This window comes from Mobula hypostoma, chromosome 20, assembly GCF_963921235.1.
Source record: "Mobula hypostoma chromosome 20, sMobHyp1.1, whole genome shotgun sequence".
Taxonomy (NCBI): Eukaryota; Metazoa; Chordata; class Chondrichthyes; order Myliobatiformes; family Myliobatidae; genus Mobula; species Mobula hypostoma.
Genome location: NC_086116.1, coordinates 38,083,539 through 38,102,830, shown reverse-complemented (window position 1 = coordinate 38,102,830; position 19,292 = coordinate 38,083,539). Strand labels below are relative to the sequence as shown.

The 19,292-nt window shown below is 42.3% G+C and overlaps 1 protein-coding gene across 1 annotated transcript in view; it reads left to right on the top strand.

The window, feature by feature from the left end:
* Positions 1–1,947: 1,947 nt before the first annotated feature.
* net1 (neuroepithelial cell transforming 1) overlaps positions 1,948–19,292 on the top strand; it is a 131,139-nt gene continuing 113,794 nt past the window's right edge. Inside the window, exon 1 of the mRNA XM_063072687.1 lies at positions 1,948–2,087. Coding sequence (XP_062928757.1) covers positions 1,981–2,087 — 107 coding nt within the window. The 5' untranslated portion in view covers positions 1,948–1,980. The remainder of the gene's footprint in view (positions 2,088–19,292) is intronic.

The following is a 19,292-nucleotide window of genomic DNA, read 5'->3' as shown; positions in this document are numbered from 1 at the left end:
ATCACCAGACAGTGATGCAGGTGGGCAGCTGGTCAGGACGGTCTCGATGGTGCTCCTGTAAAAATTGGTTAGAATTGTAGGGGGGGGGGGAGTTCACTCGCCTCTACCTTCTCGGGGAGTGGAGACTTTGCTGTGCTTTCTTGACCAAACAGGTGGTGTTGAGGTACCAGGTGAGATTTCTTATGCCTGTGCAGATAACACAGCTTCATGTCATGGAAAAACACAAATCCCACCCCTCCCTCCGACCCCATACCACAGGCCACCTGTATATTGATGTGGATAGAACCAGAGAATTGATAATGAAAAATATAGATTTTGGATGGATCAGAAGACACAAAACAAAATTGCAATGACATTTGGAGGCCTGTCTGTATAACTGAAAGGTAGCTAATTAAAGCATAGATTTCAGACCATAGGTGATACTGTAAAATTAGTGCAATATTAGAATGGTTGTTATAATGCTGGAACATGAAATGGGAAAATAATCCTGATCATTGTTAACGTAAGAGATTCTGCAGATGATGGAAATCTTGAGCAACACACACAAAATGCTGGAGGAACTCAGCAAGTCAGGCAGCATCTATGGAAATTAATAAATAGTCAGCATTTTGTATGTGTTGCTCAAGTTTTGCAGTATCTTCACAATGTCTGGTATTTTTGTTTTAAAGAGACCTCAGATATGTAGTCATCTGAAAGACATTACCACCAACAGTGCAGAGCTTCATGGCTGCTATCTTATAGTGGTACAAGAGATCATCCAGCCTTCCTTTCTGGCTCCAAGGGAACAAATCCCATTAGTCCCCTTATTTCCCCGTACCCCTGCAACTAGAGTCAGAGCATTATACAACAAGGAACCAGACTCTTCAGCCCAATTCATCAATGCCAAGCAAAATGTCTATACAAGCTAGTCGCAATTGGCACCAAATCGCTCTAAGACATGGAGACAGGTTAGACTACAGATGCTGAAATCTGGAGCAACAAACAATAAGCTAAATGTTTCATTTTAAAGACAGTGTAATTATTGACACACTTGTTGACAGTATAACCATAAGATATAGAAGCAGAATTAGGCCATTTGGCCTATCGAGTCTGCTCCACCATTTCACCATGGCCAATCCATTTTTCCTCTTAGCTCCAATCTGCTGCCTTCTCCCCGTAACCCTTCATGTTCTGACCAATCAAGAATTTATCAACTTCTGCCATAAATATACATACAGACTTGGCCTCCACAGCTGCCTGTGGCAAAGAATTCCACAGATTCATTACTCTCTGGCTGAAAAAAAATCACCCTCATCTCCGTTATAAAAGGACACCCCTCTATTCTGAGACTGTGTCCTCCTACCAAAGGAAACATCCTCTCCACATCCACTCTATCAAGGCCTTTCACCGTTCGATAGGTTTCAATGAAGTCATCCCTCATTCTTCTAAATTCCAGTGAATACAGACCCAGAGCCATCAAACGCTCTTCATAAGACTAGCCTTTCAATCCTAGAATCATTTTCGTAAAGCGCCTTTGAATCTTCTCCCATTTCAGCAAACTTAAATCCATGCTGGCTCCAACGGAACAAACTTAACGACAAACATATTCTTTCTCACACACGTCCATCAATTCTATCGTGATTCCTTTTGTCACTGAGGATAGTGAAGTGGTCAAATAAACAAGCAGCAAATCTTTAGGATTATGAGAGGAAAACAGAGCATAACGTCTGTATTGCAGCAAAACTGTTCACTTCCACCGCACGCTTATAAACAAGCCCCGATAACGCAATGAAAACTGTTTACTTTACGGAATGTCTCTTCAGGCGCTTACTTTCGGTTCATCCCGGCAGAGGTGAAGGCCGGCGTCGCCTAGCAACTAGCCGTGCGGTGATTGGTGCGTTTGGCCGGCGCCAGTTTCAAACGGAGGGGCGGTTGGGAGCGCAGTCTGACCTTCCGGTGTGGGGAAGCGCTGCCGCTGGCTCGCACCATTCCTCTGCAGCAATGAGCCAGGCCGATTTGGCGGCACGGGAGAACAGGAGGTCGCAGCTGAAAAGGAACTCCTCGGCTCCTTCCAGCACGCCGGAGACGATAGACGACAGCCTCCGCCGGTGAGTCGCGGGAGCGGAAACTTAAAGAAGGGCCGGGTGGCTGCATCGCACTCCGCCTCTAATCCATGTTCCTCCTCCCCTGAGAGCGCCTCACTCTCTGCTCTGTACCTACCGCTGCCGTTCCCCCCCTCCCCATCCACTCATCACTTCCTCCAACCCACCTACCACTATGGATCCCCAACTGCCCTCTTCCTCCCCGCTATGTTAATCTCCCCTTCACCTGACCCTCCTTCACTCCACCCATAACATCACATCTTGGCGAATTTAAACCCCTAATGAAACAACGTCGCTAATTCCTATCCCCGCCATGGATTCTGCGCGACCCGCTGAGTTCCTCCAGCAGATTGTTTGCTTGGATATTTGAAACTGTCAACGTTTGAAAGTTAAAATCTAAAATCAAACGTGTTGTTACTTTGTTTTAAAAAAAAGGGGTCGGAATTTCACTTGTACTTAAGCGCCAGAAATGATAAATTTGTGAGGTTTATCTTTGCCATTTAGTCAGGATTGAGGATTAAATAATTTTATTCTGGTTTTGTGAGTCCTAAGGTGGATTCTTTGGGACCACAGGCAGGAGATATCGGATGGGAACTGCTGTGTAGCTTGTGAAGTGATGCATTCACTTCCTCTGCGTGTGCAAGGCCTCCTCGTGTTTCCAGGGACTCCATCCCATCCTGAATGCTTCTCTACTTTGAGTAATTGTGGGCAGGAGACCAAAGGCAGTGCTGGCATGTTGATGTCTGCATCCACCAGAGCTGGTTCTCAAATGTTGGAAATGATCCTAATTTACCAGGGTCTTACAGCTGATTTCATTGGAGTGCTTTCAGCTGTGTGGTATTGGGTGACAGATGGTTTCTACAACACTGGAAAAACTCATTCAAGTTGTGGTTGTCTGTGAATTGCTTACCCTGTTCTCTCCCCAGTTGCCATCTTATTTGGGTCCTCTATTTCCTGCTGAACCCCTCAGTCAGAGGATGACACTAAAGCTATCTTCATCCTGCTGAGAATATTTGGAGGTCGTTTCATATATTTGTTACACTGCATTGCATTTGCAGTGAACTAGCTCCTCAATATCCCAGTCATACTGATCAAACCGGAACTTGTACAGTAGAGTGCAAGCCCTTCTGCCAACAATGTTGTGCCAAATTTACTAACTTAGTAAACCTACTCCAAGGTCAATCTAACCCTTCCTTCCCACAGAGCTCAATTTTTCTTTTGTCAATTGGTTAAGAGACTTGTGAGTCTCTTAAATGTCTCTATTGTATCTGTCTCTGATGCGTTCTTCCTCTCCCCCCCCCCCAGGTATTTCCTTCAATCACCTTGAAATTATGCCCTCCGGAGTATTGTAGAGCTCCAACATTACCTTGCAGCTCTTGATCTCAATTCCCTGATCAAAAAGACATGGGAGCAGAATCAGGCCATTCAGCCCATCAAGTCTATTCTACCATTCCATCATGGTTGATTTATTATCCCTCTCAATCTTCTCATTCTTCTAAACTCCAGTGAGTACAGGTCCTGAGCCATCAAATGCTTCTCGTATATTAACCCTTTCATTCCTAGGAATCTTCTCATGAACTTCCTCTGTACTGTCTCCAGTGCCACCACATTGCTTCTTAGATAAGGGGACCAAAACTGCTCACAATACTCCAAGTATGGTGTGATCAATGTCTTATAAAGCCTCAGCATTGCATCCTTGCTTTTGTATTCTAGTCCTCTCAAAGTGAATGCTAACATTGCATTTGCCTTTCCTACCACTGACTCAGCCTGCAAGTTAACCTTCAGGGAATCCTGCACGAGGACTCCCAAGTCACTTTACACATCTGATTTTTGAATTTTCTCCCCATTTGGAAGATAGTCTGTCTTTATTCCTCATACCAAAGTGCATGACCATGCACTTCCCTAAATTATATTCCATCTGCCACTTTGACCATTCCCTCGATCTGTCTGTCCTTCTGCAGACACCCTACTTCCTCAACACTGTCTAACCCTCCACCTATCTTTGTATTGTCTGCAAACCTGCCCACAGAGTCATCAATTCCTTTGTCCAAAGTATTGACATATAACATTAAAAGAAGCGGTCCCAACACCGACTCCTGCGGCACACCATCAGTCACTGGCAGGCAACCGAAAAAGGCCCCCTTTATTCACACTCTTTGCCTCCTGCCAGTCAACCAATCTTCTATCCATGTTAGTACTTTCCTGTAATACTTTGGACTCTTATTTTGTTAAGCAGCCTCGTGTGTAGCACCTTGTCAACGACCTTCTGAAAATCTAAAAAAAAAATCCACTGACTCTCCTTTGTCTATCTTGTCTGTTTATTTCCTCAAAGAATTCCAACAGATTTGTCAGGCAAGATTTCCCTTTGACAAAACCTTCCCCTGAAGTTGGCTTATTTTATCATGTGCCTCCAAGTACCTTGAAACCTCATCCTTAACAATCAACTCGTACATCTTTCCAATCACTGAAGTCAGGCTAACTGGCCTATAATTTTCCTCCTCCTGCCTTCCTCCCTTCTTGAAGAGTGGAGTGACGTTTGCTTTTTTTCAGTCCTCCAGAACCATGCCAGAATATAGTGATTCTTGAAAGATCATTACTATTGCCTTCACAATCTCTTCAGCTACCTCTTTCAGAACCCTGGGGTGTAGTCCACCTGGTCCAGGTGACTTAAATACCTTCAGACTTTTCAGCTTCCCAAGTACCTTCTGGTAGTAGCAACAACACTCACTTCTGCCCCGACACACTCACATTTCTGCCATACAGCTAGTGCCTTTCTCAGTGAAGACTGACTCAAAATACTTAAGTTTGTTCAACATTTTTTTGCCCCTCATTACAATCTCTCAAGCTGTCCAATATACACTCTCACCTCTCTTTTACACTTTATATAGCCGAAATAGAAACCTCTTTTATATTATTGGCTAGCTTACCTTCATAGTTCATCTTTTCTCTCTTCATGGCTTTTTTAGTTGCCTTCTATTGGTTTTTAAAAGCTTCCCACTAAAAAAGCCTTTAACTTCCCACTAATTTTTGCTCTATTATATGCCCTCCCTTTGGCTTTTATGCTGTCCTTGACTTCCCTTGTCTGCCACAGTTGCCTCAACCTCCCTTTAGAATGCATCTTCCTTTGGGATACACCTTTCCTGTGCCTTCCAAATTTCCCCAAGAAACACCAGCCATTGCTGTTCTTCTATCATCCCTGCTAGTGTTTTCTTTAACTTCACTCCACTGTGATACTGATACATCCAATTTTAGCTTCTTTTCAAACTGCAGGGTGAACTCTATCTTATTATGATCACTACTGCAGCAGGGTTCCTTTACCTTTAGCTCCCTAATCAAATCTGGGTCATTACATAACACCCAATCCAGAATTGCCATCCCTCAGTGGGCTCAACCACAGGCTGCTCTAGAAAGCCATGCTGTAGACATTCTACAAAGTCCCCCTCTTGGGATCCAGCACCAACCTGATTTTCGCATTCTACTCATGAAACCTCCCATGATTATTACAACATTGTCCTTCTTCTGTGCCTTTTCTATCTCCCATTGTAATTTGTAGCCCACATCCTGGCTACTGTTCAGAGGCATATCTCCCAAGGTCATTCTATGCTTGCAATTTCTTTACCCACAAGGGGTAGAGTGACATCTATATCACCTCTATATAAGGATTTGATTTCATTTTTTTCGAACAGAGTCACCCTATCCTCTCTGCCTACCTGCCTGTCTTTTTGATATAATGTGTATCCTTGGATGTGAAGCTCCCAACTGCAAGGATAAAAGGACCCTGATAGCAGTTATATACAGGCCTCCCAACAGCAGCTGGGAAGTGGACCACAGATTACAATGGGAAATAGAAAAGGAATGTCAAAAGGGCAATGTTATGATAGTCATGGGAGATTTTAACATGCAGGTCGATTGGGAAAATCAGACTAGTAATGGATTTCAAGAGACTGAGTTTGTTGAATGTCAACAAGATGTCTTTTTAGAACAGTTTGTCATTGAGCCTACTAGGGGTTCAGCTGCGCTGGATTGGGTGTTATGTAATGAACCGGAGGTAATTAGGGAGCTTAAGGTCAAAGAATTCTTGGGGGGCAGTGATCACAATATGATTAAGTTCAACTTGAAATTCAATAGGAAGAAAGTAAGTCTGATGTAGCAGTGTTTCAGTTGTTACGTACCCCGTAACTGGGTTGCCAAACCAGCAGAAATGGATCACTCAGTTGGAGTCTGGATTACTAGAACTAAGAAAGTTTTATTAAAGAAACAAGCAACACAGTAATCAAAAGGATAATAAATGCAACAGTTCAGCAATGATAAACACACGTGCACAGAATTAAGATAACAGCATCAATCAAGCTCTATCGTTGTCTAGGGGTAAATGACCAATTTCAAAGTGACACAAAAGTCCAGTTCGATTTAGTTCAGTTCGCAGTAATCGTTGCCATGGCGATGGACAACATGGGGGGGAGGGAGAGAGAGAACGAGAACGACTGATCATTCAGAACAGCTTCCACTCACAGACCGGCGATATTGCTCACAAGCAGCTTTCGGGCGGGTCCTTTGTGATGTCACCTGAGGTCACCGACTGTGACCCCTCCTCCAGATGCGGTCGATCCTCTGCAGTGAACCCGGCACCCAAGCGAGGGTGGACACACACCGGGTTCCCGCTGATCGTACCTTTCCACCTTGTGTGTTTAAGGTCCGGTACTTCCCACCAACTTGTGAGAGACGCACCGCTTCCAGGGTCTCGTTACCTCGGGTGTCGTGTGTGTCCTGCCTTAGTGAACCTGTCCTTTTTTATCCCCCTGCTGGGGTATCGCCTGTCCATCACTTCAAACAGTTCAGGGTTCAAAGGGGGAGCCACTCCAGACAGCTCTCTCTCCCGTCCCTTCATTACACATCTCCAGATCGCCTGTCCATCACTTCAAACAGTTCAGGATTCAAAGGGGGAGCCGCTCTAGACAGCTCTCTCTCCCATCCCTTCATTACACATCTCCAGATGCTGCTTCATTGTTCCTTATCTCTCCTTCCCCAGGCCAGCAAACATCTTAATTTATGTGTATTCTCATCACACAGTGGAGTAAAGGAAATTACAGTGGTATGAGGGAGGAGTTGGCCAAACTAAATGTTGATCTGCCTCTCTACCAGAGGACTTTAGGTTCAGACCCAGGGAGTAATTTTCAGTTTACCTAAAAGTACATATTGTTTATTCGTAAGCTTGTGTCACTCAGTTGAACGACAGAGCCCCGCTCACAGAGCTTGGGAAAACCTGCAAATCAAGTGAGCACCGAGTACTGTCTGGGGCCGCTGCTAAACATTCGTTATCACATATATACTCTGATAAGGATACACAGAGCAACTTTCTCATGCAACGAACACCTCTTTGTTCATACATTATTCTCACAGCACGACTTGTCAAGCTGCCAATAAGTCAGTCAGGTTTTAGCCTTTTTAATTCTGTATATAATCCCTCAGAGATGCTGACAGAGCAGCAATGGTGTGAGTTTCTGGGAAAAATGAGGAAGTTACAGGATTGATGTATTCCAAAAATGAAGAAATACTCAAATGACAGAATAGTACAACTGTAGCTATTAAGGGAAGTCAAAGCTAATGTAAAAGCAAAAGGGAGGGTATACAAAGCAATAATTAGCAGGAAGGTAGAGGATTGGGAAGCTTTTAAAAACCTGTAGAGAGCAACTTAAATAATCATCAGGAGGGAAAAGATGAAATATGAAACAAGCTGGCAGACAATATCAAAGTGGATGATTAAAGCTTTTTCAAGTATGTTTAAAAAAAAAATGGCTGGTGAGAGTGGATATAGGACCACTGGAAAATAAGGCCGGAGAAATGATAACAGAGAAGGAGATGGCAGATGAACTAAATGAGGATTTTCCATCAGTCTTCACTGTGGAAGAGAGTAGCAGTGTGCCAGATGTTAAAGTGTGTGAAGGAAGAGAGGTGAGTGCCGTTACTATTACAAGGAGAAGGTGCTCAAAAAGCTGGAAGACCCAAGGGTACATAAGTCACCAGAACCAGATGAACTGCTCCCTAGGGTTCTGAAAGAGGTAGCGGTAGAGATTTTAGAGGCATTAGTAATGATCTTTCAAAGATCATTGGACTCTGGCATGCTGCTATCGGACAGGAAAATTACAAATGTCACTTTACTCTAAGAAAGGAGGAAGGCAGCCGAAAGGAAATTTGTAGGTCAATTAGCCTGACCCTCAGTGGTTAGGAAGATGTTGGAGTCAATTGTTAGACAGTAGATGTACAAAGGATGTTTCCCATGGTGGCGGGGGGGGGGTGCGGTGGATCTAGGATAAGAGGGCACCACCTCAGAATAGAGGGACGTCCATTTAAAACAGAGATGCAGAGAAATTTCTTGAGTCAGGGGGTGGTGAATTAGTGAAATTTGTTACTGCAGGTGGCTGTGAAGGCCAGGTTGTTGGGTGTATTTAAGGCAGAGATTGATAGGTTCTTTATTGAACATGGCATCAAAGGTTACAGGGAGAATGGTGGGAAGTGGGGCTGAGGAGGGGAAAAAGGGATCAGCCATGATTGAATGGCAGAGCAGACTCGATGGGCTAAATGACCTAATTCTGCTCCTATGTCTTATGACCTTAGAATCTTCTTTCAACCATGATTCAGATGCCCATAACATCATACCTGCCAGTCTTTAACTGTGCTACAGGATCATCTACCTTATTCCATATGCTGTGTGCATTCAAATATAACAACTTCAGTCTTTTATTCATCTCTTTTTCAATTTTTGGCCCCCTAATGCACTCTTAACTCATCCCATTGACGAGTTAATGAAGGCCAATACACTACAAGCCACCTTAAACACCCTATCAAGTTGTTTGCCAACTTTCAGGAATCTATGAATATCGGCCCCAAGATCACTCTTCTCCCATATTCTTAAGAATCCTGCCGTTGATGATGTAGTTTGCTTTCAAGTTTGACCTTCCAAAGTGTATCTCTTCACAGCTTTCCAGATTGAACTCCGTCTGCCACTTCTTGCATCCTGACAATCTCTCAATAACCTTGACGTCATCTGCAGACTTACTAACCCATATTTTTACTTCCTCATCCAAGTCATTTATAAAAATAACAAAGAGCAAAGGGCTCAGACAGATCCCTGCAAAACACCACTGGTCACCGACCTTCAGGGAGAGTACTTTCTATCTACTACCACCCTCTGCCTTCTATTCCTCAGAAAGCCATGTTGACTAACTCCAATCAGCCAATGCTTTTCCAAATGCTTGCAAATCCTGTCACTGAGAATCCTCGCAGATAATTTTCCCACCAACTGGTCTGTAATTCTTGGATTATTCCTGTTGCCTTTCTTGGACAAAGGAATAACATTTGTCACCCTCCAGTCTTCTGGTACTACTCTTTGTGGCCAGTAAGGATGCAAAGATCATCTCCAATGTTGCAGTAATCTCTTCCTCATTTCCAATAGTAATCTGCAGTATATGCCATCTGGTCCTGGGAGCTTGGCTATCCTAATGTTTTTCAAAAGTTCCAGTACATCATCTGTCTACACATTGACATGTTCCAGCATAATAGACTGTTCTAGGCTCTTCTCACATTCTTTATGGTCCCACTCACTAGTGAAACAAAACATACATTAAGGACCTTGCCTGCCTCCTCCAACTCCAGGTACTGTACATATTTGCTCTTTTATTCCTGATCGGTCCTTCCCTCATTCTCGTCATTCTCTTGTTCTTCATGTACATGTAGAATGCCTTGAGGTTTTCCTTAACCCTACTTGCCAAGGCCACCTTGTGTCTTCTGCTTGTTCTCATTAGTCTTAAGTTTCTTCATGGCCACCTTATAACTCTTCACAGCCCTGTCTGTTCCTTGCTTCATAAACCTTAAGTGTGTTTCTTTCTTCCTTTGAGTAGGTGTTACACATCTGTTGTTGACCATGGTTCCTTCAACCTCTATCCTTTTCCTGCTTCAATGGAACTAACCTATTTAAAAGTCCATGCAAGTACTCCCTAAACAACCTTCACATTTCTGTTGTGCATTTCCCAGAGTATATTGTTTCCAATTCACACTCCCAAGTTCCTGCCTAATAACATCATAATTTGCCCTTCTTCAATTGAATACTTTTCTGTGGTCTGCTAGTTCCATTTCTTCCTGTTGGAGAAGTTGACATTATAGGTACCAATTATGGTAGACTTGAGTGTAGCCCAGAAACTATAGACACTTGTAGGAGGAAATTGGCAAGCAGTTTGTGAGATGAGCTTTGGAAAGAGTTGGCTTTGAGGTCCTTGAAAGCTTTAACATTAATCCTGTTGTGGCAACATTTCCAATAATGCAGAGGGTCACAACCTGGAGTCCACAGACCCCTTAGTTAATGGTAGGGGTCCATGGCATAATGAATGTTGGGAACCCCTGTCTTAAAGGCAGGTTGATGGAGGTAATGGTGCAGACTGGACAGTGGTCAGTCCAACAGTCTTTGGTGTTCAACCAGTGCTTGGTAAATTTGTACAGTGAAAATTTTGTTACGCATGCTAATTTTTGGTCTTGTTGAAATGAGCCATGAGATATGTCATGACAAGTTTTATGGGGCTACCCATTCCATGTTCATTATGGACATTAAAAAAAAACTTGTCGGCAAGCTTTGTTACTTCGCCAAAACTTCATGCAAGAAAATTACAATCTGTTTTCTTCCTGCTGCAAGTTAAACTGGATAATAGTTCCTTTGATGATCAGCAGGTGTTCCAATTTCTACAATGACGTGTAAGATATAGCATACTGCAATTCTTTTAAACAGTAATTACACTTGTCTGAAAGCTATCATTTGACTGATATTTTTTGTTGCATCTTCTGTGATCTTGGCCAGTACTTTCCAGCCAATAAAGTACTTCAGATGCAATCCTTGATCCCAAGATTAAAGTCTGTCAAGATCCTTGTAGCCCATCAGGCCGGTGCTTATGCTGGTTTCCGTGGTGTGAAGCGACTGGGAGTACGAGATTCCCCCACCCCCCGGATAGGACGCCAGTCTATCGCAAGGTTAGCCCCCAGCATTTTTGTCGGTACCCACTCTCAGTTGAGTAGACTGGAGCATTGTGTGGTTAAGTGCCTTGCTCAAGGACACACACGCTGCCTTGGCCGAGGCTCGAACCCACGACCTTCAGATCGCTAGTCCAACGCCCTAACCACTTGGCCACGCGCCACACTTGATCCCAAGAGAGTGACAAAAAAAAGAAAAAGAATTGCTGTCATGTAGATTTTTTTGGTTAAGCAGGAAATGATTTTTAAAAAAACAATTTGTTGACTTTATGATTATTCTTATAAATAATTTGGAGGAAATGGCACCAACAAAAGCACTTTGAAGTTGCATCCCAATATATGAAATGAGGCAAAAAAGTTTTATGATGTGTCAAAGTAAGTTAAAAGCAGATTGGAGCTATAGAAATCTGAATCATTTAAACTTATTATGCTGTAGCTGTGGTCAGTTGTCTAGCTATTGTGATTTATTCCTTTGAAATATACAACCTGTAAGACTTTCACAATACAGTGAATTCAAAGGTGAATTTTACGAAGCAGGATTATCATAACTACTGGATTTAGTTGAATTGACACACAGCAATTTCTGTACTTATTTGTTTAGCAATACAGTGCAGAGTCAGCCCTTGCCCTTCAAGCCACTCTGCCTGAGCAAGCTGACAGCCCCGATTTAACCCTAACCTAATCATGGGATTGTTTACAATAGCCAATTAATATATGCAGTACATCTTTGGACTGTGAGAGGAAACTGGAGCACCCAGGGGAAAACCCACACATTCCATGGGGAGAGTGTACAGACTCCTTACAGAGGATGCCGGAATTGAACTCCAGACTTGGGCCCTAAGCCGCAGTAGCATCGCACTAACTGCTATACAGTTTCAACATGTTTGGAATAGGACTTTCTAGATCATTGTTTTGTCAAGATGTATGTGGCAATGTTTTCTTTGGCATGGTCAGAGTTTATCCTCCGCTTGAATTGCCCAATAGTCAAAGGAGCAGATGCGGCTTTCAATTTAATCAAAGGGCTAACACAATATTTACAGAATTGTTGCCATGTGATGACAATTTTCAAGGAATATAGTTTTATGTCAAATGTGGTTTACATCTAAACTTGTTGATGTGTACTGGAATTATAAGTGCAGGAAATGGAGGAATCTTTCATTGGCTGAGTTAGTAAGTCACGTGAAGATAGGTTAAATGTATATCTTTTAACTTTTGCAAGGAAGTTTGGGAATTCAAAATAATGCTGATTGGTCTGTTGGTTTTTCTCACTACAGTGGATTCCGGTTAATTGGTCCATCAGTTAATCGGGGCAGCTGTTTATTTGAGACAACTGTTAAAGAACAAAAACTAATCAAGAAAATAGCCAGGATTCCTTTCACTTGCTGTGCTACTTAATTGGAACAGGAGACTGCTGCCAAACAGTTGTGTGTGTTTCTGTTCAAAAAGCAGTTATTTTTGTCGCTGATAGTTGGCGAGAAATAAGCAGTAAGACAATTTAGAATTGTTTTGCTCACTGCGGTTTCAAACACTCAGGCTTGGAGATGCAAGAAAGGACCGGAAGTAAAAATGAAACGATTTCACTATTTCAACAAGATAGGAACTATGAAGAATTTGAAGGTATCGGCAATTATCTTGAAAGTTTCAATGTAAATGAAGATTTGGAGGATGCAATCATTAAAAGGATTGTATGAAGACAGTCCATTATCTATACTAGGTGTCTGCACTAATTTTGTTCATATACAGCCAATCAAAAGAACGTGACAGCATGTTGGTTATCTATTATATTCAACAATGACAGTGAAACCTGCGTGGGAGAATTTTTAAAGCGGAAGCCAGTGCATTGAGACAGTTTCACATTTTTGACCTCGGAAGTCTGGGTCCAGTGGTACGAGTAGTTGTCACAAACTGGGGTCTTTTCACCGTTAAACTGGATAACCATGACTTCTGTGCCTTATCATGCCCTTCGCTCTCCACAAAGCATTGCAGAACCACATTCTTCACTCATCCGTCCCGTTCACTGGAGCTGACTTCCCATGTCAGAACAGGAATGTCCCTATTTCACTGGGGTATGAGGCCTGCTGATTATCATCACATAGTTCTGCTTGCCTGTTGAAGCGAAGTACCGGGGTGTGGCCACTCCCACGTGCAAACAGCTACTTGGAGCCACAGGTGAGAGCTGAGTGTCCGGTGGGGACCATAGGTGAGTGAGCTACCCCAGAATGGACATGACAAACCCCTTCACCAGATGTGCTACCACTCCCTAGACACCTCATAAATGGCAGCATATACTGAATGAATTCTTTCATCAATAGCTATCAAGAACTAATACACTGCAGCAATATTGGTAGTACCATTACCAATAATAAAATAAGGTAACTACAATAAGTGGGCCCAGAACGCAATCTCTCTTATGACTCAAACATTCCTTTTATTTTACTTGTGCACAAGGAGAGCTACGTGGAACCTGTCACCCACACTGTTCTAAAGCCAGGACAGAAAACTTGCTATTTTTATTCAGATTTGGCTTATCAATTATGGATATTGGCCATTTGGTAGATTGTACAGTTTATGTTGAATTCATTGCTTGCAGGATCAATTGCCATTCACAATAGTGATGTTAAAGTTTGTCAAAACTTCAAGTGGACAGCTGATGATATTTTAAAGACAGTTGTGCCTTAGTTATCGGGTATGTTTCACATCCTTCCGTTCTTCTTATCTCATCTGTCTCTGGCACCTGTATTGTGTAAAGGGACATTATGCTTTAGGAAAACCTTGCTGGAAAAATCTCAGTACAGAGGCCTCACTCATCTGGCTTGAGTACACTTTACCGTAGTCACCCCAGCCTATCTCCAGCAGTCTCACTTGACTACTACTGTCCTTGGCTATACTTGCCTGGACTTTGTCTTTAATCTTTGCCTGACTGCAATTTTTCACAGTACTGTTCTAATGTATTCTGTGTTTCATTTTAGTACATAATTTGTTACTCAGTTAAATGGTAGTTTGTCTTGTTATACCTTTTTAACTACTTTTCTTTGCCCACTGCCCAATTTTTTTTAGCTAATCATAGCAGCATCTAACACTTTACCAAAAGTGTCTTGAAATAGATTGACTCAGGTGGCCTGAATTGTGAAAATATACACTATATACAGTTAAATCTTGGTCTATAATAAATAATGTTCACTGCTTTTTGACCTGTAAATCTCCATCACAAAGCCCACATCTTCTTTCTAAATTCTCGGATTATTCTATATTTCTATTTTGAGCATTGGCTTGGTAGCGTAGTGGTTAGTACAATGCTTTATAATACAGCGGCCCAGGTTCGATTTCCACCATGGAAACTGCAAACTCCAAAAGAAGTTTGTATGTTTTCCCCATGACTGCATGGGTTTCTTCTGGGTGCTCAGGTTTCCTCCTACTGTGGAAGGAGTGATGTTTTTCTCCCTCTGTTAGTGAGAGAGGGAGAGAGCCTGAGGGGTGTCAAACTGATGGTATGAACAGTAGTTTTTGATAGACTGTAGACCATGGTCTCTCTTCGGGGCTTTCCTGTTGCTTGCATGGTGGGTGGTCGGGCGTGCTGATGCTTTCTGCAAAAATAATTTGGAGTTGGGGGGAGGGATTGATGTTGATTGCTGCTGCTTGTGCGTGGGCGGAGGACTGGGGACTTCGGGATTCTTACTTTTTTCTGGCATTCATTAAGTTTCTTTTAACTACACTGTCTCTTCATCAAATAAAGTTGAATTACATTGTGAAGACTGGTGAGCCAATATTGTGATTAAATTGTAATGAATTCTTCAGTTCCTAATATCATCCAGTGAAAAACTATTAAGATTACTCAGGAAACAACCATTGCATATTGACCTCACAAGTGAGGTTTTACATAGTTAAACTGTTCTTCAAACGTAACTGATTTTTTCCCCCTTGTATTGAAATTGGTTTATTGTTGTCACATGTACCAAGGTACAGTGAAAAGCTCGTCTTCTGTACTGGTCATACAGATCAATTCATTATACAGTACTTGAAGTAGACAAGTTGAAGCAACAGCAAAATAAAGTGTAACAGCTACAGGAAAGTGCAGAGCAGATAGCAATAAGGTGCAAAGTCATAATGAGGTAAATTGTGAAATCACAAGTCTAATCATAATGGGGAACCATTCAATAGTTCAATTGGGATAGAAGCTGTCATTGAGGCTGGTGGTAAATGCTTTCAGGTTTTATCTTCTGCCAAGTGGGAGAGGCATTCAAAGTAGGAGCAGGCTGTTTGGGCCTTCAAGCCTATTTTGTCTTCCATCAAGATCATGATTGATCTTCTACCTACTAGCCATTTTTCTGCCCTATTCATATATCGCTTAATATCAGTAAAATACCTCTGTGTTAATTGAACTCGGAGCATGAGCTGCCATAGTCCACTAAGAAGTTCAAATATTCACCATCCTCTGAATGAAGAAATTTCTCCTCATCTCAGTCCTGAATGGTATTCCATTTTCTAAGCTTGTTCCCTCTTTTTAGATTTATTAGACAGGGGAGACATCCTCCTTGGATTTAGTGTATAGGATCGTGTTTTTAAAAATAATTTAATGAGATTACTTTTAATTTGACTTTTTCATTCTGATTTTGTTTCTTCCTGTTTAAAAAAACGTGTATTATTTACTTTTCATGTGATTGTTCCTCATACGATGCTGCAAGACTTCCATTGCACCTGTGCGCATGTAACTTGTGCATATGACAATAGACTTTGATTTATCATAAACTCAATTGATCTATGTTAACGATTTGGATGGCAGTGGTTAGTAGATTTGCATATGACATCAACATTTGTGTTTTAGTGGATAGTGAAAAATTTTATCACAAGATTACCACAAGATCTGGGTGAACTGGGGAGTGGGCTAAGGAATGGCAGATGAAATTTAACTACGTCAAGTGTGAAGTGTTGCATTTTAGTAAGTTAAACAAAGTCAGGACTTGTGCAGTAAATAGTAGGGCCCTGTAAGTGCAGAACAGACAGGATGAGGTACATAGATCCTTGAAAGTGATAACTCAGGTGGACAGGGTGGGGAACAGCATTGAATATAGGCAAACAACAGGAATTCTGCAGATGCTGGAAATTCAAGCAACATACATCAAAGTTGCTGGTGAACGCAGCAGGCCAGGCAGCATCTATAGGAAGAGGCGCAGTCGACGTTTCAGGCCGAGACCCTTCGTCAGGACTAACTGAAGGAAGAGTGAGTAAGGGATTTGAAAGCTGGAGGGGGAGGGGGAGATGCAAAATGATAGGAGAAGACAGGAGGGGGAGGGATAGAGCCGAGAGCTGGACAGGTGATAGGCAAAAGGGGATACGAGAGGATCATGGGACAGGAGGCCTAGGGAGAAAGACGGGGGGGGGGGTGACCCAGAGGATGGGCAAGAGGTATATTCAGAGGGACAGAGGGAGAAAAATGAGAGTGAGAGAAAGAATGTGTGCATAAAAAGGAGTAACAGCTAGGGTACGAGGGGGAGGTGGGGCCTAGCGGAAGTTAGAGAAGTCAATGTTCATGCCATCAGGTTGGAGGCTACCCAGACGGAATATAAGGTGTTGTTCCTCCAACCTGAGTGTGGCTTCATCTTTACAGTAGAGGAGGCCGTGGATAGACATGTCAGAATGGGAATGGGATGTGGAATTAAAATGTGTGGCCACTGGGAGATCCTGCTTTCTCTGGCGGACAGAGCGTAGATGTTCAGCAAAGCGGTCTCCCAGTCTGCGTCGGGTCTCACCAATATATAAAAGGCCACATCGGGAGCACCGGACGCAGTATATCACCCCAGTCGACTCACAGGTGAAGTGATGCCTCACCTGGAAGGACTGTTTGGGGCCCTGAATGGTGGTAAGGGAGGAAGTGTAAGGGCATGTGTAGCACTTGTTCCGCTTACACGGATAAGTGCCAGGAGGGAGATCAGTGGGGAGGGATGGGGGGGACGAATGGACAAGGGAGTTGTGTAGGGAGCGATCCCTGTGGAATGCAGAGAGAGGGGGGGAGGGAAAGATGTGCTTAGTGGTGGGATCCCGTTGGAGGTGGCGGAAGTTACGGAGAATAATATGTTGGACCCGGAGGCTGGTGGGGTGGTAGGTGAGGACCAGGGGAACCCTATTCCTAGTGGGGTGGTGGGAGGATGGAGTGAGAGCAGATGTACGTGAAATGGAGGAGATGCGTTTAAGAGCAGAGTTGATAGTGGAGGAAATAGGATTTGTTCAGACAGACATATTGTTTGGCATGAATGGATTGGGCCAAATGACCTATTTCTGTGCTCTTTTACAATATGGCGTTGGTGAAATATGGCAACATGTTGCTGGCAGCTTACAAAACTTGTGTTATTTTATGCTAACATGGACTCAGTCTCTCTTTGAGTGGGGTAAGCCCAGCATCTCTGGGGAAAAAAATATTCACTCATATTCATTGTGTTCCCTCTAGATCAAATATATCCCCTTTTCAGGAGAGGAGAACAATCTTTGCACAATATCTACTTACATTCTTAACAATGCTCCATATTATTAATCTTTCATCTAAATCTTCTCAAAACTCACTTTTCCATTCATCTGATGCTCTTGGATGTTGGCCTTCAAAGGCTTATTTACAATATAGCTAGTCAACTTTGAAAATCAATATTACTCAATCTTTCATTATTTTTTAAGGAAAAAATGCTGGTTTTCTGTTTGTGCACCAAACTTTACAATTTTCCATTTTCCCTGCGATGTTACATCTGCCTTGTTCTTGCCCATTTACTCTACTTGTCCCTATCCCTTTGAAGTTCTAGTAACTTCCTCCCTACTTGCATGCCTACTTCATACCATCAGTAATGCTGTTTCTTCCACTTTGAACAATTGTGGTTCAGGCGTTGCCAAGAGTAACTAGAGATGCTGCCTTTTTCTTAGGCATTAAGCAGAGTCTGCGATCTTTTCCTGTGGTAGATGGTGATCTCTTTCAATGACAGATTTCAGATGTGTTTTGAGAGTGTGTTATTGACTATTTAAACAATATGGATAATGGAGTCGATTGTATGCAATTATGCCCTAAATGTTAGGATAAGACTGATATTGGTTTGCTTCGCCTACCAGTGAGTTTGAAGGATTTTTCAGAGACAATGATAGTACTTTTCAAGTGTCTTGAGGTCTGTGCTATAGGTAATGCAGGTTTCAGCAAGGCATGGATTATTGCTGTCTGGTACATCATGAGGATGATGGTGTCACGTGAGCAGCAACAATGAATATGTAATTGAGTCAGGTTTTATAAACAAAAAAGCATTTATTAAACTCTGCTCAACAATAGCGAAAAGAATTCAAACGACTAACTTAACCGGAAGTTAACGGCTATATGGCAAATCTAGAGCAGTTCTTAAAGTGGTGAATTCGAACACAGTCTTAAAATGGTAAATTTGAAAGTCCAAGTGATTTACACAGTCAATACGAAGAGACTTCTCTGGAAACAGATTTCTTCAAAGATGTGACGTTACGATTCTCCAAAGGATTCACGACAAAGGAACTAAACCGGCTTAAAGGAACTGACTTTTTCCTGGCAAACGGACACTGCAAAATACCTTCCTGATCTTACAGGGGTTATCTCAGATACAGGTCACTATTTCTGAACGAAGATTCAATCAGGTCGATCCTTTATGAAACCGCCGAACGACACCAAGTTTACTCAATCCTTCAGGTTCCCGTACTTTAGTAAGGTCTTCACTCTCCAATACTAGACTTACAATAGAAAGTAAAACTCCACTTTAAAACGAAACTGCATCATGAGACAAATACGCAGCATAGCGGAGTAACTGATGAACTAAACAACGAATTAAACTGCATAACAACAGAGGTTTCCATTTATATACCTGTTGAGAACATGTCATCACGTGACCTCACTGGCGGGAAAATTACATCACCCCACAATCACAAGATACCCATGAGGTATGTAACACCTCCCTCTAAAAAAGGAAAATTTTGGTCCTTTTTAAGCAAAATTTTAACTATTTACACAAAAAATACAAATGTATAAAAATCTACAACATACACAATATACACAGTATTATCACACAGGCCCTTGCAAACTAATATACAGTAGGAGTGTTACAAATGTTAAATACCACTCCATCAAAAAAATTTTACATTATACATTCAACATCTACATAGACAGTCAGCAATCACATTATCTTTACCTTTAATATGAGTTATCAA